Source organism: Pteropus alecto, unplaced genomic scaffold (genome assembly GCF_000325575.1).
Source record: "Pteropus alecto unplaced genomic scaffold, ASM32557v1 scaffold61, whole genome shotgun sequence".
Classification (NCBI taxonomy): domain Eukaryota; kingdom Metazoa; phylum Chordata; class Mammalia; order Chiroptera; family Pteropodidae; genus Pteropus; species Pteropus alecto.
In genome coordinates this window covers 5,842,896-5,862,719 of record NW_006434835.1, presented here as the reverse complement: position 1 = coordinate 5,862,719, position 19,824 = coordinate 5,842,896, and the positions used below count along the sequence as shown (strand labels likewise).

Genomic DNA, 19,824 nt, shown 5'->3' with positions numbered 1-19,824 from the left:
TGAGGCGGAGCTGGCCCCTATAAACTCAGTGTTACGGCGTATGCTTAGTCCTCCGACATAAGAGCTGGAAAAAACTCTGCCTCGCGAAACCCAAATGTTTACTGAGCTAAGCAGAAACACTCTTGTTTTCCATGCTTACCTCCTTGATTGTGGTATTTCTTCCCCTCCATGAAAACCACCATCTTCCTCCCTTTCTGGGCATCTTATCCCTCATGATAGAGTCCACCGTGGCCTGTTTTAAATGGATGGGAACATAAATAATGGAACCAAAAAAAGATCAACTTAGCACATTCAAACCAAAAGACATACACATGCAAATTAAAGTAAGATTTAAAAAAATAATAATCAACAGAAAACACCAACATACTATTTGCGAATTAAAAATTTTCGAAAAGCAAAACCTAATGGCGTCCAAAATTAAATTAAGGTAACTTAAGCATGATGACTTAAGAGTATGTTAAAGAAATAAACAAACAACAACCAAAAAAAAAAAAATACAACACAACAACAAAAAAAGAAAGCATTGAAAATCATTAGTGATTAGTAAGACCAGAAGTTTTCAAATTAAAGTGGCTTACTGGTTAAGATATTATTACTTTCAATATGATGATTATAAAAAAAGAAATGATCGATATGGAGTATAGGGTAAAAAAGTCTTAAACAAAAAGTAAAACGCACAGGATGTTTTTAGTAAATGTAAATTTCCAAATTTTGACACGTGGAATATTAATAGATGTACTTAAAATCTCAAGTGCTAAAAAGAAAATTCATACTCTTTCTCTAAATAAATGAAAGTTTGATGAGAGAAGATTAAATGTGAACTAAGAATTTCTAAGTATTTGCAAAGAACAAAATATCTATCTTGAGGCTAATTCCAGTCCCAAGGGAAACGCTATCTAATTCCCCTTCCTGGGGTCATAGAACTATCGGGTAGCTGACACATCAGCTAACCAGAAAGAAAGATTTAGTCTTTCAACCCAACAGGTTGCAGGTCAGAAGAAAGATAAATAATTCACATATTTAGCCTGATGTGTGCTTCTTCTTATCATTTAAAATACCCCTACCTGAGACAAAAGAAAGCCTGAATATACGAAAATACAAACCACACATACCCTGTTCATGAATGAGACAATCCATAAAGATGTCCATTACCCATCCCCTCCTAATTCATCCATAAATGCAATAAAACCCCAAGAATTTAAAAAAAAAAAAAAAAAAACCTAGACAAACTGATTCTAAAGTTCATTGGAAAAACAAACAAAAATAGCCAAGAAAATTCTCAGACGGATGAGTAATAAGAAGGCACAAGCCTTACTATGTATTAGAATATATTTAAAACTACAGCAATTAAAAGAATGCAGAGTTGGTACAGGAGCAAAAGTAGTAACAGAACAGAAAAGTCCAGAAATAAATCTACATTCACACATTCACAGAGAAATGTAATAACTGCTAAAGTTGTAATCGCCTGTTGGGGGGTGGGGGGCGGGGCAAGAGTTCATTAACTAAAGGTACTGGGATAATTAGGCAGCGATGCCACCCTGGTCGCCGTCCCCTTTCTTTCTTGCCAACACATCCAGAACTCGGTTCAAGAATCAACTATACGAGATGTTCCGGGAAGGCGGGCTCAGTGCAAGGCTGAACCTCCACTGGTCTACACCATTCACAATCGTTCCACTGTCTTGCCAGCGACTGGTCTGGAGGTTGTCATGTGACCTAGTTGTGGCCAATGAACTGTGAGAAGCCAGCCTCTGTCCTTCCTGTTTTGGATGTGGTTGTATGAGATGACGTGTGGTCACGAAGGGACCTTGTGATCACCAAGGGAAAGCCAAGGAAACCACAGAGAAGCTGACCCGAATCCGTCAAGCCTGCAACTATCAACCTCTAAGATTTTTACATGATAATAAACCCCTATTATTTAAGTCACCTGTAGTTACTCTGTTTCCGGCAACCAAAGTATCCTGATTCAATAACCAGCTGGGAAAAAGGTGATTTGGTTCACGATACCTCACCCATTACTCTCCAAATAAAAGCTAGATGCATCAAAGATTTAAGAAAGTACTAGAAGAGGAGCAGGGTGCCTTTCCACAAGTTTTGGAAATGGGGAAGCAGGGCCGTTCCAAGTGTAACACAAAACCCAACAGTCATAAAGGACTGAAAAATTCTAAATATAAATATAATTATATATGAGAAAAACACCATAAACGGTCAAAAAATTATCGACAACTCGTAAAAAGCTTTAGGATGCATATCACAAAGACTAGTTTCTTTGCATGTAGGAGCAGTGTGTGCTTCCTTCGCTGTGCACTAAATCCTGTAGCGGTATTTCCATGGCACTGGGAGCAGACACATGTATCATAAAGCTCTGTCCCAGGCTGTGGACACCATGAGGAGCCTGGCAGGGACAAAACAAAACCCATGCGGGAAAGCACAACCCCACCGGCGTACAGGGAACAGTCACAGATAAAGGGCCCCCGAAGACGTGGCCATGACCCCAAATCCCAACACACGCATACACACCACCGAAGACGTGGCCATGACCCCAAATCCCAACACACACATACATCCCGCGCACGCACACACACACACACACACACACACACACACGCAACCAGAGAGGCGCGCACACACTCAACAAAGCCGAACTAGACCTTCGGGAACCTCGGGGATGGGGACCATCTGACAGACTACACGCCCGAAGCTGTGCGAAGCACTCGCTGAGTGAACAAAGGACATGAGCATTAAGACAGCGTCTCTGCAGCAGAAAGCGCGTGTAGGAGGACGCGGCATTGAAACAAGGAGCAGCTCCCGGCCGAGTGCTCAGTGAACCTTCGGGGGGATGATGAGGGCGCAGTGACTGCCGTGGGGCTTCCGCCCTCTCCCTGTGCCCCTTCCTCGCGGCCACTCGCCTGCTCTCACGTGCAGCGGGGAGCTGCTGGGCCCCGCACTCGCCGCTCCTTGGCCACGCGGGCCCGGGGCTCGCTTCCCGGCTGGGCGGCCTGGCATCCGGTGTGCCGCCCCCCGCCCCCTCCCCTCGTCTTCCCCGGGTTCTGACATCGGGCATCCGTCTGCTCTGACCCCGCCTGCGACCCCGGCATGGCGGGTGCTGGGGAAGGAACCCTGGAGGAGGCAGGACTGGATCCGGCACGGCCACAAGTGGCAGGGTCTGCCTTGAGTAGCGGGAGGGGAGGGGACGTTCAAGGTGCAAGAGGCACAAGGCAGACAGACGCGGAACCCCTGACGTTTGGACTCGTGAACTTGGGAAGAGCACAGCTGTAACTGACTTTGTGTTTTTAAAATAAAATTTCAATTCCACCCCATCCCCCCCACCGAGGAATCCGTCCATCACTTTTGTCCGCTTTTCTTCCTGGGTAAAGCTCACCTTTGGCAAAGGCTTCTGGAAGGCCTGCATCGCCAGGAGCAGCGGTGCTGCTGTCGTCCAGTTGTAGTACCTGACAGGAAGCAACGAAGTAAAGGTCAAAAGACCGAAGGTCAGACTGAAGTCTTTCCAATGTCATGAGAAGTGTCATGGAAAGTTCCAGAACTCCAGCAGGGCCCTTAAAGAGCCCAACACTGTTGCCTACACCCCCAGCCCTCCCCTAAGTCCCACCCTCTCCAGCTAAGCCCGCCGTGTCCACACGGGGACAAGCAGCCGCCGAGGCAGCAGCACAGCCAGTCAGAGGTGACGGGACCCCTGCAGCCAGCTGGAGAGCAGCCCAAGCTCCACCGTGTATCAAGCCACCAATATGCTGTGGCCTTCGTGGCCACGCTTCCAGGGAAAAGGCCACTAGCTAACCCTAAGTTAGTTGATGCATAAACCTCCATGACTTCCTCTTGGGGGGAAAAGTTCGCCGACAGTCTACAAAGACCCTGCACTTCCCTCGACCTCACGCGAGGAAGGTTTCAGGGGTGGACACGCAGTCGATGCTGTTACCCCTGGGCCACAGTCCCATGGGCCCGTGACCTTCCACGTTCCAGCATGAAATCGGGGCAGATGGGTATCAAAATCCACAAGATCAATAGTTACATCAACCTACCATCTACCTCGCAACGTGGCATTTTGCCAATAGTGAACTGACAATAATCGATTTTAACAGAGACTTAAATAAAACAAAATGCAAATACATAAAACAACTTCTAAGGTCGACTGTCTAGGTCTCTGAATTTGAAAAACTGAAGCTGAAAGGGTATCACGTGATTGCCAGGACGGCCCTCAAGAGAAACGTACTTGTTCCCGATCTTCACCACAAGATGGGGGTCATCGATGAGGGCAGGGTTGTCCACGAACTGTTGGTATGACACGGCTTGCTCCAAAAACGCATCTGTGAAAGAACCACAGGGGAGCGGGGGAATGTAAGAAAGATCTGGTTAAAAAAAATAGGCCTATTTTCACTCACTCGTGTCCACAGGTAAGTTTTCAAGGAGTTTATACATTCCGACTGCGCAAACGATTCTTATGATGCATTTGTAAAGAGGGCTTCGGTCTGTTTGGGGGCAGCATCCAGGCAGGAGTAGAGGAAGGCTGGGCAGTCTGAGGATGTGGGGGAGGGGCGCGAACCCTAACTCAGGGCACACGCATTCACGCAGAGGGCAGGGGTGTGGAAAATACGGCAAACACGTATCCGCTGAAGATGAATAAGCAGGGCCCGGAGACCAGGTGACCTCGGTTTAAGTCGCATTCATTGTGTGACCTTGTGATTAGTCTCCCCACACCCCAGTTCCCCCTGTGCAGATGGTGAGATCTTGAACACAGCTCAGTGTCCTGCCTAGACAAGGGCTCACTCAACATCAGCAGGTGGGATTCTGACCACTGTCACCTGCAGGCACAGTGGCTGACCCAGCCCCAGCACATGCAGAGCGGGAGGGAAGGCCACAGGGCCAGGAGGCAACCTTGGTTTCGTTCATCATCAGGGTGATGAATGAGCTGAACAGATGCCAGAATAAGGGGCCCAATCTCTGCACAAGAAGAAATCCACAAAGCCTTGAAGGTACTTCAGAATGGAGACAGGAGTCTAGGACGGCCTCTCGGGGCAGGAAGGGAAGGTCGGGGCTCCTGAGTGGCAGGAGGAAACACATGCCCTCGCCCCACTCCCTGCTATAACTTCAGACCATCATGGGTCATGGCTGGCAGCCTCAACCAGGGGTCCTGGGCCACCTCGCCATGTGACTATCACGAGACACTGGGAAATCACTTTACCAAGATGATGGATGCTATGAATTCATTCATCCCCCAAGCCAACCCTAAGAGCATCCTTCAGATCCAACTGGGAAGCGTCCCTCCGTCCGCTAAGAGCCCACCGCGTTTCTGCACCCTGCCAACGCTGTGCTCTGCTCTCATCGTACTGCCGGCCCCTCTGGGCTGCAGGCTCCCACAGCTCCGCAGGGCTGGCATGGGCGGGGCCAGAAGACACACACCATGCTCGGCAAAGGCACCTGGCAACAAGTGACCCCAATGGCCTTGTTCTGCCTGAAGCCATGTGTGAACAAGAGAACCCAGAGGTCAGCCAAGTGCAAGCCAGCAACATGCAGCTCATGAGCAACGAGTGCTGTCCTTCGTGCTGTCATTAGCCACACAGTGAAAGTGACTTCTGACGGGAGTGAGCTCCGTACAGAAGTCCAAGCTTCTGGCCGTTCTGACCGGCTGCCACACGAGGGCGCTCTTGGCTTGAAGACCAGCCCCGCGCCCGGCCAGTACCTTTGGTGATCTCCCGGTTGTCGCTGAGGCCCCCGCAGAGTGAGATGGCGATGGACGGCAGGTCCCGCAGGCCGTCCGAGGTGCTCTCCACGCCACTGTCGATGCCGGAACTGCCCACGGACTGAGGAGACTGGTTGGCGGACCGGGCTCCGCTGTCGGCGTGTTTGGGGAGCCCGGCAGGGTCCCCGCTGGAAGCAGGAAGAAGAGAAGGTGTCCTGAGGGTTTTTTCCTCGCCTAGGTCTCACGCGGACACTAGATGACTCACTCCAGCAACCTGCCACCCCTCGGAGCAGCAAACGACCACCAGGGGGCAGGCTGTTCATTAAAGCACATGACAAACAGACAAGCTAAATCAATCACCTTAGGAGAGACCATTATTTTTTCCTATTGTATCTCCCTGTCTCCCCTCCCAAACCCGAGTGAGATGAACCAACTGTCCTAGGAGGCTGCAGTTCTGTGTGTGTGCCCTGCAAGGGGCTGGCCCCCTCTGCAGATCACGGGAGAACTAAAGATAGACCCCCAAGGGGCCGGGGAGACCCCTTTCCTAGAGGGGGAGAGCGTGGCAGCTGCCCACGCCTCGCTGTGGGTTTGGGTTGTGGGCCAGTGAGCACTGCGACCCCACCGGTGTCATCAGGGGACACGGCCCTGTGCCTGCGCTCCTGCTCGGAACGTGGAAAGCCAGCCACTCCGATACATCCACACGCTTCCATCTGCGGAGAAAGTCCGCGGTGTTTACTGGTTGCTTTTCACAGGGAAATGCGAGCCTCCCGCTGCCTTTTCTTACTTTCCAGTCAAATAGAAGGAAAAAGTGGACTCACACGGATTACTATTCAGATTATACGAAATGATATGAGGAATAAAGAGAAATTTTACTTTTTGGGAAAATACAGAGCAGCCACCTCGGGATCCATATCTGTGAGGTCATCCAGGTAGACGCCGTCGGCACCAAGGTGTCTGCTTCGTTTGTCTACAAGAGTCAATGGCTCAAGTCAGAACATCATTCTTCCAAAAACCACCCCGTGGACTCCTGAGTGTCTCCAGAAAGGCGTTAAAGCACAGTGTGCAAATGTGCTCACAAGTGCCCGAACGGCTCCCGAGTCACACAGTCGGAAGTCAGCGGTACAGCATGGCCGTAATGCAGGCGGGCGCCCGGCTCGACGCATGCCACCGTCGCTTGCCAACTGTGTGACCTGGGTCACGTTCTGTAACTTTGCTGACCCTCAGCTGCCCATCTGTGAAGTGCCTGTTGGGCACCAAGCAGTCACGATGGTAAAGCGATTAGCATCGTTATTTCGTGACAAGGCTTTCATGAAGCACTCACTTCCCCATCAACACGCTGGAGAATGACGTCACCAGTTCACACAAATCCAGGAGTCTGTATGAAGCCAAGTGGCTAAAAGATGAGGTTTGACGTCATCACTCCTGACATGCGCCCTGCTAGTGTGCCTTTAACGAGGGTTTATGGAGCACCTACTATGTGCCGACTGCTATTGTTAGCAAAGGTAAAACGGGCCAGAAAGATCCTTGATCTCGTGGAGCACATGTTCTAGTCCAGGAGTCAGGCAAAACAAACAGATGGTCATCTGAGCCGTGACAAGCAGAAGCTTAAAAGAGTCACGTGCTAGAAAGGAACTAGGGGCAAAAGGAAAGGGACCAGGATCAGCTTAATAACCAGCTTCTTCCGCGGAGTCCCAGAGCCTGCAGAAAAGGGCTTGAGCCCCCTGGGCCCCAGCACGCCGAGCTGTGAAATGAGGGGTCCGCTACCCGGTCCCCAAGGCCCCCTTCGCGTCTGATTCTCTGTGACTCGATCCACCTAATTAACATATCAGCCAAAGGCCACAGACTGAACACGACAGACGTCACGGTTCAGTTTCCACCTTGCGTTCTCAACCGTCCAGGGGATGGCGGGAAAGTGCGGAGCCCGCGCCCACCTGCCCGGCCGGAGCCGGGAGCCCCGCCCCCGCACCTTTTTTCCTGGCCGGCGAGTCCGTCTTGCCTGCTGTCGAGGCTACACCGGCAGAGAGGGGTTTGGGGGCTTCGGCCGTGGGTAAGGGCGGGGCTGCGGCTCCCAAGGCCTCAAGGTCTTCTTCATTCTCAAACTGCATCTCTGTCTGAGACTTGTTCTCCTCCAAAAGCGGCTGCACAGGACGCCCCCCGGCCGGTGTCGGCGACTGGTCGCTGAACCCGTCCGAAGATTCACTGAGAATGGCCTGGAAGTGCATCTTATCGCAGATTTTTCTAGTGCTCAACGGGCTGGACTCCTTCATCTTGTGTGGAGACTGGATTGAAAGGAGAGAGACAGACGGAGAAGTCAAAGCACGGACCAACAGACAAAGGAAGTTGAGCGAAGAAGCGCAAGCAGCCACAAGGATCTGCCCAACTGTCCACAGTTTGCGGGGAGAGGCTTAAGCCTCAGGAGTCACCGGTGACCCCTCGTGAGCTCCATTCCTGCCAAACGGTCCAGATATCAAGAATATTACTCCCAAAGCAAAGCGACTTTCGTATAGAACATCAACTGCCGAGCGGGAGTGAAGGAAGTAGTGACCAGCAGGCGGAAGCGACCCAAATGCCCGTCAGGAGACAGGAGAGTGACACGGTGGGGGGGTCTGCAGTGACGAGAAGACACGAATCCCAGCGTCACACGACAACAGGGTCACTCTTGCAAAACCCGTCTCTGCGGTTGGAGCCGAGAGTGCGTCTGTCCTGTGGGAGGTCGGTTAGGGGTGGGGGCGGTGGATTCCGCGTGGCTGGTTAAGTCCCACATCTCCGTCTGGGTACAAGTCGCATGGACACGTCCACAGTGTGAAAACCGACTGATCTATACACTTACGATCCAGGTATTTCTAAGTACACATGTTCTATTTCAACCCCAAAAAAAGCGGAGATTCAATGGTTGGTTCACATGGGTGAGAAATTAGCATTTCGGATTCTGTCTCTCCAAGGACTTTCTAGTTATAGAACAGAGTCACCCAAACAAAAATCGGAATGCGATTGGTGCCCTGGAAAGGGAGAAGCGGGTATTCACGTCTGCCTCTGATCTCACAAACAGAAACAATGGCACAGCGAGTCTGTGGTCGGAACTGTTTTTCCAGAAGTGATGAGTCTGCACTTCGATGCCGTTTCTCCAGCAACGAATGACACGGATTTGTAAAGATGGTTGCCTGGGTCAGCACTATAGCTTGTGGGCAGAGATCTCAGCGTTTTCCATGAAAGCTAAATATAATCTAGAAAGAGCCGGAATCTGCGGCTTCAGCCTCGACAGACCTGCTCTCCAAAGGGCTGTGCATCTCGAGTCTTAATAGGAACGCGTCCAACTGTCACTCACTCATTCATTCATTCATTCATTTGTTCACATTACAAATATTTACTGGGGATACAAGCGGCCATGGCATCTTCCAAGGACTTGATGATAATTAAAAAAAAAAAAAAACATAGCTTGAAATATAATAATATAATTCAAGATTCTTATACTACATTGGAATATGAAATCAAATGCCCTGAAAGAAAACGTCATGTCCAGCTCACGTTTTTAGGAGCTGTCTTCGGTGCATGACAGAACTGAAGGGGGGAAAGCTGACCTTTGCAGCTTGTGGCAACTCTCCCCACAGCCAGAGCATTTCTAGGTTGTTCCTCTGCGTCGCTCTGTCCGTGGACTTACTGACCAATTCTGAATCACTTTTAGGCGTCGAAGGCCGGGAACCTGAAGGACTTAAAAAAACAGAGATACGTGATTAAAGTGGGAAGAGAAGCTTTTTAAAAATGTTTTGGGACCAGAGTTCTGTGGTTTGAATAGCCCAGAAAATGCACCCAAGCCACCATTGCCTTAGGAGCATGGCTTTGGGACACGTCTCATCCGTGGCCACCAGGGGTCCACAGAACAACCGTCCAGGTGGAAGATGCTCCCAAGGGAAGTCACCCCGCCCCAACCTGCCACCAGATTCCAAGAGAGAGAAGATCAGAGGGAATGTTAAAAAGGGGAAATTGAAACAAAAGAGAGAGATGAAGAGAGAGGAAAAGAGAGTTTGTTTTTATTTTATCCCATCTCACCCTGTCACACCCTGAGCTCACCTCTCCTGCACTCCACTTTCCAAATCAGATCTCTCAACTCTCAGCAGCCGCCAAAGGGTCCTGGCTGCCTCCTACACACACCCATCACATCACGTTCTGGGCTTAAAACAGTGATGACTCTGCATGGGCTTTGAAAACAGGGCAAGTGCATCATGTGACAACCTTACCACACGTGCCGGATGCCACAAATCAACTCGCTAACGTGGCAGGAGCCTCCAAGCTGAAATTTTATGAAACGTTAGACATTCCAGGAATACTTCGAAAATTCCTCCTTGCTAAGGCCCTTCCTGTAACAACTCATCACAAGGCTTAATCCTCGGGCCAGCTTTTAAGTGGCTGTAGCTCACGTTCTCATCTCTATGTTTTCTATATACATAGACTTTTACTCAAGACATAAAAAAGCTCTTATTTCCGTCCAGCCGAAGTCACCAGCTGAGAGTAATCAACTGATCCACAAAATTCTCACCATATTCGAAACAACGTTCAGATGGGAAAAAAATATCCACTTAATTATCCCTTGTCTTTATTTTCCCGCATCATTTCCTCCAGAGGGAGACGGCATAAGCCGAGAAACAAAGCCACCATAATTTCCCTGTCGCATCTTCTTTCACAGACTGCCTCTCACTATATCTGTCTCAGCTAGATTCAAGCCCGTGTGAATACGGCTTTCCTGTCAGGACCAGCAGACCTCATGGATGAACAGGGACCCTTCGTGGCTAAATCGACCCTGATCTCTCTTCATTCAAGCCATTTGGACCAAGAGGACAAGGCGCTCCCTCCTCCGCTTCACACGGAAGGGCGTGCAGGCTTGTTCCTTCTGCCGTGGCGCCCACCGCCCACCAGCCCGCCCAGACGGCATGGAGCTGCGGTCCACCCTCGGGTCCACTCTGCCGGCAGGTGCAGAGGCGGCTCCCGAGAGGGCGCGCCGTGAGAGCGCATAAGGGGGTCCCCTCCCCCACCACTCACATGCTCTCCTGCCTGCGTGGTCCACGAGAAGGGGCCCCGGGCGCTCCACACGCCTGAGCGTCCCCCACCCTCTCACGTGTCCTCCAGTTCCGAACTCGTGCTTTTCTCCAAAAAGTCAGCGCTCTTCTGACACTGAAGCTCGGTATCAGTGAAACGTGCAAAGGGAGCGTGGTGGCCCCCGGCAAGGGGGCTTCGTGCCTACAGCTGTATAACCCGAACCCCTCCTTCCTCCAGACACCACAGAAGGCGACTTCCTGCCCTCGCCGGTGCCGCACTCAAACCTGAGATCATCTGCGTAAAAAGCTCCTGCCATCATATTTATTATGCAAAACAGAATCTGCGTTTTGTTATAGATTCTGCAGAACGATAAATCGTCTCACCCACTGCCACTAAATTAAGTAAAGCCCATTAGGCTGAGCTTGCTCTGGGTAGGGGGTGAGCAGGCTTTTTCTGTAAACGGCCAGAAGGCAAATATTTCAGGCTTTGTGGGCAATGCGATCTGTCGCAACAACTCAATTCTGCCATCGTAGCGCAAAAGCAGCCACAGACAGTGTGCGAACTGGCTGTGCTCCCATAAAACTTCACAGAAACAGATGGCGGGCCAGATTTGGCCCATGGGCTAGAGATCACCAGCCACCGCGCTCTGGGAGAACACAAATGCTGAACACAGTTCTAGAGCATCTCCCGACTCCAGAACCCCTGGCAGTCTGAGCCCTTCCTGAAAGCCATACACCAAAAGGCTTCCACAGAGGCATTCGGGTCTGCAAACTCGAGAACCAAGCCCCGTGTGACAGTCGTAGGCTAGAAGTCCCCACCTCTCGCATTCAAGATGCTACTAGAGTGAGTGCTGGCCGCTTAGGCCACACAGGCCTTTCTCAAAAGAATCTGGACGCGATGCCCATGCACACTCTGCCTGCTCGTCAGGGGATCTCGACCGAGGGAAGGAGAACTGGGGAGGAGACTCCCAGTACTGAACGTGACTAAAGAGAAAGATGATTCCAAAATTTCCCATCATCAAACATTAGACTTTTAGGATCAAGAGTTGTTCAAATAAGTAAGCTTACAAAGTCGCTGACTGATTTTCATAAATAACGCATTTATTAACCACATGACATTTGCGGTATTTTTGCCAGTCCCAATTAGGCAAATTGGTTATAACTGCTCATAACTCATTTTAAAATGACCTTCCTTCCGCACAGGTAACCTCTGAATGAAGTGCATCCTAAGATTTGGTTCTTTAATCAAAAAGAAAGAGCTTCCCCTGTGGAAATGAATCACCACTTCGTTCGCTAAAGTGTGAGACTAAACGGCATTAAGTCCACAGAGTGGGCAGGTCGGAGCGTGGGCAGCAACGGGGACGGGGGCAGAAGCCCGAGACCACCGCATCCAACAGGAGGACAAACCGCAATCCTGAACCTGAAGATCCTGTGCTGTTCTCTAAAACTCCATCCTACAAATGCTGTGGGAATACCTGATCCCATAGTTCAGAAAGTCTAAGAGGCAATTTAAACATTTATAACACTGGCTTCCCTTAGCTCCAGTGGCATCCTGAAAAAAATCTCACAGACTTATTTGTCGAACAACCCTAGACACAAAACGGAAGATCACATTCCCAATTTTTATTTCATTATTCTATTTTTCAAATCGCTCCAGAATTGGGAAGAACTATATGCTTAACCATAATTCCCAGAGAGTCAAATTTAGTACTTAAAAAAAAAAAAAAAATCGAATAATCTACAATGCTTAAAATGAAAGTAAAATAATAATCTTTATGTATTTGCTTCCTAAGTAACTTGGTTAGTAAAACAGATCTGTAAGAGTTAGATCAAATTTTTCATTTCATGGGATCTCTAGGCACTTTCTGCATAACGAATTTGGTTGGTTAGTAAAATAGATTCGTAAGTGTTAGATCATATTTTTCATTTCATTTCATTTCATTGCATAAGCAACTGGGTTAGTCGGGAGGTAGATCGGTAAGCATCATGGAAGGCGCCCCGGCGGGGAGACACGCCGACTACCTTTCCGAAGCGTGGAAACGAGACGGCTGTGGAGGGCAAGAGCTAGAGAGCCCGCCCTCGGCCACGGCTGCGGGGTGACGGGGGCTCCTGTTGCAATCTATCAGGCTACTGGATGCCACGGGATACACATTAAAAGAAAGAAAAATCATAGGTCAATCAAAAACGAAGTTTCATATAAAAGTATGTGACCGCTCCTAACAACCACGTTTGTAAGAAAAGGAACACACTTAGACCTCTGGTAACGGCAGACGATGGATGGCATGTTGAGATCACTAAGAAATAGACATGAATTTTCTTAACCGCAAAAACAGGAAACCGCTAAAAGACCCATTTCACTTTCTCTTTCATTCATATGCCCATAAATGATAGTTTTTCTCTGGTCAGAATTTAGTGCTTCATCAAACCGCATATTGCAAGAGCTGACAATTGGTGCTGTCGGTTGTCTCTTTAAAGAAAATACATAATTCCAAGTATGGAAATGTATCTATCCTAATTTGCCTCTGACAGTGGCCTAATCCACACAATCTGACAGAGTCATTATTCTGGATTCACAGAGCAAAACATGAAAAGACAGAAAAACCTATTCAAGGTTGTGTTTTAAACATTTACTTTAAATTCTTGCAGTTAATATAAGGTGTTTGAACAGATTTTCGACCTACTAGTGGTTTCTAACCATTCCACATACTTTCTTCCTGAAGTACCCACGGTAGTGTGTTCCCCTCCCGAGGGTTTATCTCTACAGACCACGGGAGACAATGTACGAGGTTCTCTCTAGAAAGGTCTTACGTCTGCACCATCCAATGTGATAGCCACTAGCCGGAAGTGGACATGGAGCATGCAAAACGTGGCCAGTCTGAATCGAGATGTTCTGTACATGTGAGATACACAGTGATTACACGGGCTTTGAATGAAAACGAGAATGTGAAATATCTCGATTTTTTTTTTTTAAACTGATCACTTGTAATGATATTTTGGATACGCTGGGTCAAATGAAATACATCATCAAAGTTAAGTTCATCAGTTTCTTTTTAAATTTTCAGGATGGCTGCCAGAACGTTTTAATTTCCATGTGTAGTTAGTAATTTGTTTCTGATGGACAGGACTTGTCTTTAGACTGACAGACCTCAATGAGGGGACCTCACAGGTCCCCAGCCTACCCTGATTGACTGACATTCATTGTCACAGTCCTGGCTGGAAACCAGGCACGTGACATATCTATTTTTCTCCGACCTCAAGTTCAGCACACGCATAGCTCACTGTGCTATCTCATTAACGAGATTATTCCGATCCAGCTGGAGCCGGGGTGGCATTTTCACGAGACTGGCTTTAGGCAGAAAGCTTTCGTAGCACATGCCAGAGCCCCTAAGATCCCCTAGGAGACTCCTACTCCTCCATTTTAAACCTGAAATAGATCTAGCACACCAGGAGTGAGAATAACCCAAGATGTCACGTTATCACTTAGATCAGTATTTCTCGGCCTCTTCCTCATTATCGCCACACCCCTGAGCATCACGAGACATTTTTTCCTTAACGGCCCTCCCTCTAGCACGAACTTTAATGCCATAGATATACTGTGTCTCTCTTTACGACTCATCACTGGCCACAAACCATTATAATATCTAAAATTTTGTGCGGCCTGTTGGGCCGACATCGTCCCTACTGAGAAGACATGTTTTAGATCTGTCCCTTCCCCAGTTCTGCAAACTGCCCAGACGAGCACCCACATCCTCACAGGTGTCAGTGACTTGAGAGTCGTAGGACTCTCAGTTTGGAGATATGCACGCTGGGCAGCTCTGCTTCTCCCTGTTTACGCCGGAAGTTCGTTTCAGGGAAATGAATATCCTTAGATTCAGCAGATCGGATTAAACACCGGGAGAAGGCGTCATTCTAACAGCCCTGGGTGACCTCAGTGGCCTCAGGCAAGCTCTCTGTATTTGAATCTCACTTTAGAGAGATAAGTATCAAGAAAGGACCCATTTTCTCCTGTTGACATTTAGCATTGTGTAACTGCCAAGTGATCCTCCTTCCAAGGTCACCTCTGGGAGCTAAGAGCTACACATGCAGTTCAATTTTGATACTAGATAGAAGATTACGACTTGCACGTGTTGCTTTTAACCCTGACTTGTAATGTACCTCCTACTCTAAATTGCATATTTTCTGGTCCTAACTCATTTCATTTTTTATTTCTGTTTCACTATTTTATTAAACACGCTTCCTATCACTGACTTCGAATTGTCCGGACCAGGACAGGTGAACCCACTGCCACACACACCAGCAGCTTACCTGGAGTTGGGAGACCAGTCTCTATCAGAATTAGGATACGATGCTGACTGAGAATAAGTCATCGCCGGGGGAAGGTTTTCCTTAAGAATATCTTCTTGGAATGTACTAGAGAGAGTTCTGGTGAAAAGGGAAAAAAAAAGATTAAAGTCAAAGAATTACTAGTGATAATTAGTAATGCATAGTAAAGGCAAATTTCCAGTGGTTCCTGATCGTCTCTAAGCGCTTTGCAAATTAACGTGATCTCTTTTTAAACTGCGCAGCCGTGTTCCAGGCATCAGAGAGGGGGACAAGCGACAGGCAGACACAGGCAAGTGTGTTTTGCGCATTCGTGCTTTGGCTGAATTGTAAATGTAAAATTATTTTGTTCAGGTGTTTGCACAGACATGATCACACTGCTTGTTACTGACATTGTAGCACCTTATACAGTCGCCTTCCACGTGTCATCTCCCAAAAGCCTCCCAAAAGAGGCAGATTGGCCCCAGAACTGGAACCAGGGATTATGAACCTCTCGCGATGCACGGGGGAGGCTGCTGAATAACCGAATTAGCGCCCACAGATAGCGTTTCGTCCAGCAGAATGAATAAATGACATAAATCAAATGTACCTCAGAATTACGAACGGCTGCAAATCTACCTCATCTCAGGTAGAACACAATCATTACAAAGTACGATCCTCTATTTCAGAGGCCAGCTGTCTGTATTTTTGATGTCACCTGAACTGTCCATCACTAAATTAAAAGCCACGCGAGGAAGTGCAGGGCGGGGACCTGTGATAAAGCCAGCCCCCGAGGTTCCGAGCCTCTCGGTTAGGGAATGAATGCCATGCTGCCAAGTCGCAGGAGGATAATCCTAATGCTCCTTACCCCTTCCTTATGTTAACAAGACACAGAAACGATTAGCGAAAATTATACTGAATGACACAAAAATCTGAAACATCAAATATTCTTTACAAATGAGTTTTCTTTTAAAACTGGTTTTTTGTTTTTTGTTTTTTTTTTTACCAAAATAGTAATACGCAGAAACAGAATGTCATCACGCTGTTACAGACAGAGAAAAAATAAAACAGATGTGTCTTAAACTTTGGGCCTAATCCAAACGGAAGAGGAAACGTTTGCGCGTAGAGGAAGCGGTCCGGTTCTACACTGAGCCCGGGTCCCTCAGGCTACGGATGAGCCAAGCGCCGGGAACGCGGCTGGTGCTCAAACGAGAACGAGGAGGTCCTAACAGCGGGTTCGTGCACGAAGCCCTGGCTTGCTCAGTTCCTGCTTCCTGGCTCTGCTCTGGGATGCTGACGTCAGCAGCCAAGGAGGTCTGGCGTCACCCGCCGTCGCTTAGTTACAAGTGACATCAAATCTTTTTGCTACTTTAAGATTGGGTGCTCGGAATTCCAAAATTCGGTCTCCAATGCGTTAACAAAAGAATGAGGGATTGTGAGGGGGAAAGTTTATAAAAGCAGCTGAACAAAGCCCTCCCGCCCGCTCTGGCCCGGCCCAGCCCGGCCCGGCCCGGCCCACTCACCGGCTGCCAGGCGGCGGGTCCGGTGGCTCCGCCTCCTCGTCGGAGCTCATGTCTATGGGGAACACGTCTTCGTCCTCGGACGTGTTCATGTCGTCGTCTCTCTTCAGGCTGTCCAGCTGGGACTTCCTCCTCCTCTTTCTTCTCTTCTTCACCAGAGAGCCGCTGGAAGGGGTCTCCGTGGGAGGCAAGACCTGGGCCGATGTGCTGGGGTCCAGGCTTCTCATCCTGTCCACAGAGCTCCTCTTCAGCTGGCACTCCATTCGCGAGGCTCCTTCTGACAGGATCGGGGAGGTGGCCAGGTGCATGGGGATCACCTCCTGGAACAGGTCCAAGACAGTCTCATTCACTTGGGTTTACGGAGTGGGATGGCGCCCGAGGCCTGCGGGTGCTAACGGGGGGCCCGGCCCTCCCCAGGGAGGGCCACGCAGGCCGTGTGACTGAACGTCACCGTGATCCGGAGACATGGCTGCCGAATTTGATTGACAATTCATCAAATACCACTTTGTACTGAATCCCTCATTTTTATAACCGTAACTAACTGAGGTAATTATGAGTGATTTCAGGTCACCAAAATTCAATTTTGTCTGAAATATCCAGGGTAAAGACGAAAAAAATGGGCTATTTTAGTCATTGCATAACTGGACTCAATTTTGCGTTATCTGTGTGTGTAAGGGTGTGTGTGTACGTGAGAGAGAGACAGAATGTGTATTTTTTAATACACAATGAATTAAGATGTTAATGTTTTAGAGAGGCATCAGACAGCTCTCCATCACTGCACCCCAAATGCCTGCCTATGCCAGGGCATATCCAGAGGGGTGGCTGTTGAGTAACCAGATATTAACCCTCTCCTTAAAAATGAAAGGAAAAAACACGCAGCCTGTCGATAGCTGCTTGATAAGGATTCACCAGTGTTTTTAAAAACCATAGCAATCATTTCATTAATGACTCATTTACTATGAGAAACCTAATAACAAGAAGTAATAACTTATATAAAGGAGAATGGCTAGAAAAACAGAAATGTGCTGTTGAGATTTTAAAGTGGCTGAGAGACCATGAAATGAGCTGCAGAGACAGAGTCTGCATCCGAGAGCAGCAGGCTGAGGCTGGAAGGGGTGTGAGGGGCCATCTCGCTCAGCTGCTCAGCTGGAGCGAACAAAGAAGGAAGGCAGAGCGCACTGGCAGAAAACAAGGTCCCCCTGACTACAGAGCAGGGGCAGGCTTCTGCAGGTGGAGGGGAGACGGGGAGACAGCACCCCGCAGCAACGTGGTGAGGAAGGACATGGGCTCCCCAGCTTCCAGCAGCCTCTCAGGGGCATCCGTGCGGGACAGGACATACTCTGGCCCCCAGACCCCATCCCGCCCACCGGTGCCCTGTCAGGCCAGCCCAGCAGGCCCTCTGCAGCTGCTGCGGCATCCTCACCCCAAATCCTTCCTCAGCTCTTACAGCATAAAACCTGTCTAAAGCCCAGGGGCCGACGGGAGTTAAGAATGTAAAGGATTTCTGTCAAAGCACCATTAGGAACTTCACAGCCCTCCCTCTGAATAGGAAGGTAAAGAGTGGACAGGCAGGGATTAGCGGTTGCTCAGGCCTCGCCGGGGAGGGCCGGGGGGTTGGGGATGGGGAGGTGACAGCTAAAGGGCACAGCTTCTTTTCTCAGGTGATGAACATGATCCAAAACTGGCCGGGCACACATCTGTGAAAATACCAACCGCCACTGAATTGCACACCTGAAATGGATAAATCGTGTGGCATGAGGATTATCTCAACAAGGCTGTTAAAAATTGTCAAATAATAAAAATCAAAGCGACCTGGTCACTCGCTAAACGGAAATGAGACGACTCAGCCATCCGAGACTTGACACCGGGGTACCTGGTGTGCTCTGGACAAGGGTTCGGGCCAACGCGATTTGCTTCCTCTGTCCCCTGGGAAACAGCGAGCGCATTGAAGCGGCCAGGGCGGCTGTGTGGACACAGCACACGCGCCTGGCTCCAGTCCCTAGTGCAGGCCAACAGGTGCTTCTGTCGGCTGCATCGTCCACACAGCCAGGCGCCAGCATCTCGTCCCCAACCCACACTCCCGCTTTGTCTCCTTAGAAAAGCACTTCTCAAAGCTCAACACCAGGAACTAACCTTTACCACCAGCCTTTCTTACCTGATCATTGTCAGTCTCTTGGACAAAAAATGCTTCTCCATTATCTCCCAATTTCATGTGCAAATCCACCGATTCCCCGTTGATTTCTATGTCAACCTAAAAGAAAACATACCTCTTCACAACAGGAAACCCCTTGGGGGCAGGCAGGGCCGCCACACACACTCACTCTGATCACTATCATCCCAAGGAAACCTCACAAGTCCTGTCTCCTGCGGTCGGCCTGGTCCTCCCTGCTCTTCCACGTCAAGCAACGGCGTCTGCTCCCTGCCCCGCCCTGCCCCCACCTCCACCCCGGCCGGGCTTGTGATGGCCCCAGTGAGTAAGGCACAACAGAAGTGACGCTATGTGATTTCAGAGACTAGGCTCTCTCTGTAGACCCTTGCCCTTATAGCCAGCCACGGCGTTGTGAGGACACCCAGGCCACATGGAGAGGCCACCTGCAGGCGTTCTGGTCAACAGCCTCATCTCAGAGTCCGGCCAAGAGCCACCAGGCATGTGAGTGAGTGTGTCTTCAGAGGACTCTGGCCCCTGACTGGGAGTCTTCCAGCAGAGACCCCAGATGGCAGACAGCAGGACAAACAGCCCAGATGTACCCGGTCTGAACTCCTAACCCACAGAATCCAGGAGCTTAAAAACCAGTTAGTTTACGCCACTAAATTTCAGAGTAATTCACACAGCCATAGTAACCAGAACAATGTGAATTAGTAACTGCCAATTCAGCCTTTTCCAACGGAGAGCTAAAGAGCTGGGCCCGCGACAAGCTCCGGATACGTCAAGCCACAGCAACATGATGACTTCCTCTAAGGAAGGAGCCCATCCCCTGGGTCGCTGGGTCCTATGTTCTCACCACTTTCTCTCGGGAGCGCAGGACCCCCATCTTCCCAAAGCGAACGTGGAACGGGGAACACTGCAGGCTCCCATTGGGTTGGCGGACGACGATGATGTCAATACACCCAGACAAGGTGGCAGGGTTCAAGCCCTTGTAGAGTTCCTTCACGGTGACAAACACCTGGCCCGCCAACTGCCCGACGTAATTCATGGTTTGAGCCTAGAAAACAGAGACACAAACAGACACACAAAGAATTCATTCAGGGAAGGCCATCTCCCCAGAGACAATCAAAATGAACG

The 19,824-nt window shown here is 49.4% G+C and overlaps 1 protein-coding gene across 1 annotated transcript in view; it reads right to left on the bottom strand.

Moving 5' to 3' along the window:
• The window catches only part of LPIN1 (lipin 1), a 94,208-nt gene that overhangs the window by 29,733 nt on the left and 44,651 nt on the right, over positions 1–19,824 (bottom strand). Inside the window, exons 3-14 of the mRNA XM_015588248.2 lie at positions 19,544–19,744; positions 18,697–18,792; positions 16,545–16,861; positions 15,028–15,144; positions 12,745–12,852; positions 9,271–9,400; positions 7,659–7,971; positions 6,566–6,659; positions 5,693–5,880; positions 4,226–4,319; positions 3,380–3,449; positions 140–232 (exon numbers count right to left, since the gene is read on the bottom strand). Of these exons, the coding sequence (XP_015443734.1) occupies positions 140–232; positions 3,380–3,449; positions 4,226–4,319; positions 5,693–5,880; positions 6,566–6,659; positions 7,659–7,971; positions 9,271–9,400; positions 12,745–12,852; positions 15,028–15,144; positions 16,545–16,861; positions 18,697–18,792; positions 19,544–19,744 (1,821 nt within the window). The remainder of the gene's footprint in view (positions 1–139; positions 233–3,379; positions 3,450–4,225; positions 4,320–5,692; positions 5,881–6,565; positions 6,660–7,658; positions 7,972–9,270; positions 9,401–12,744; positions 12,853–15,027; positions 15,145–16,544; positions 16,862–18,696; positions 18,793–19,543; positions 19,745–19,824) is intronic.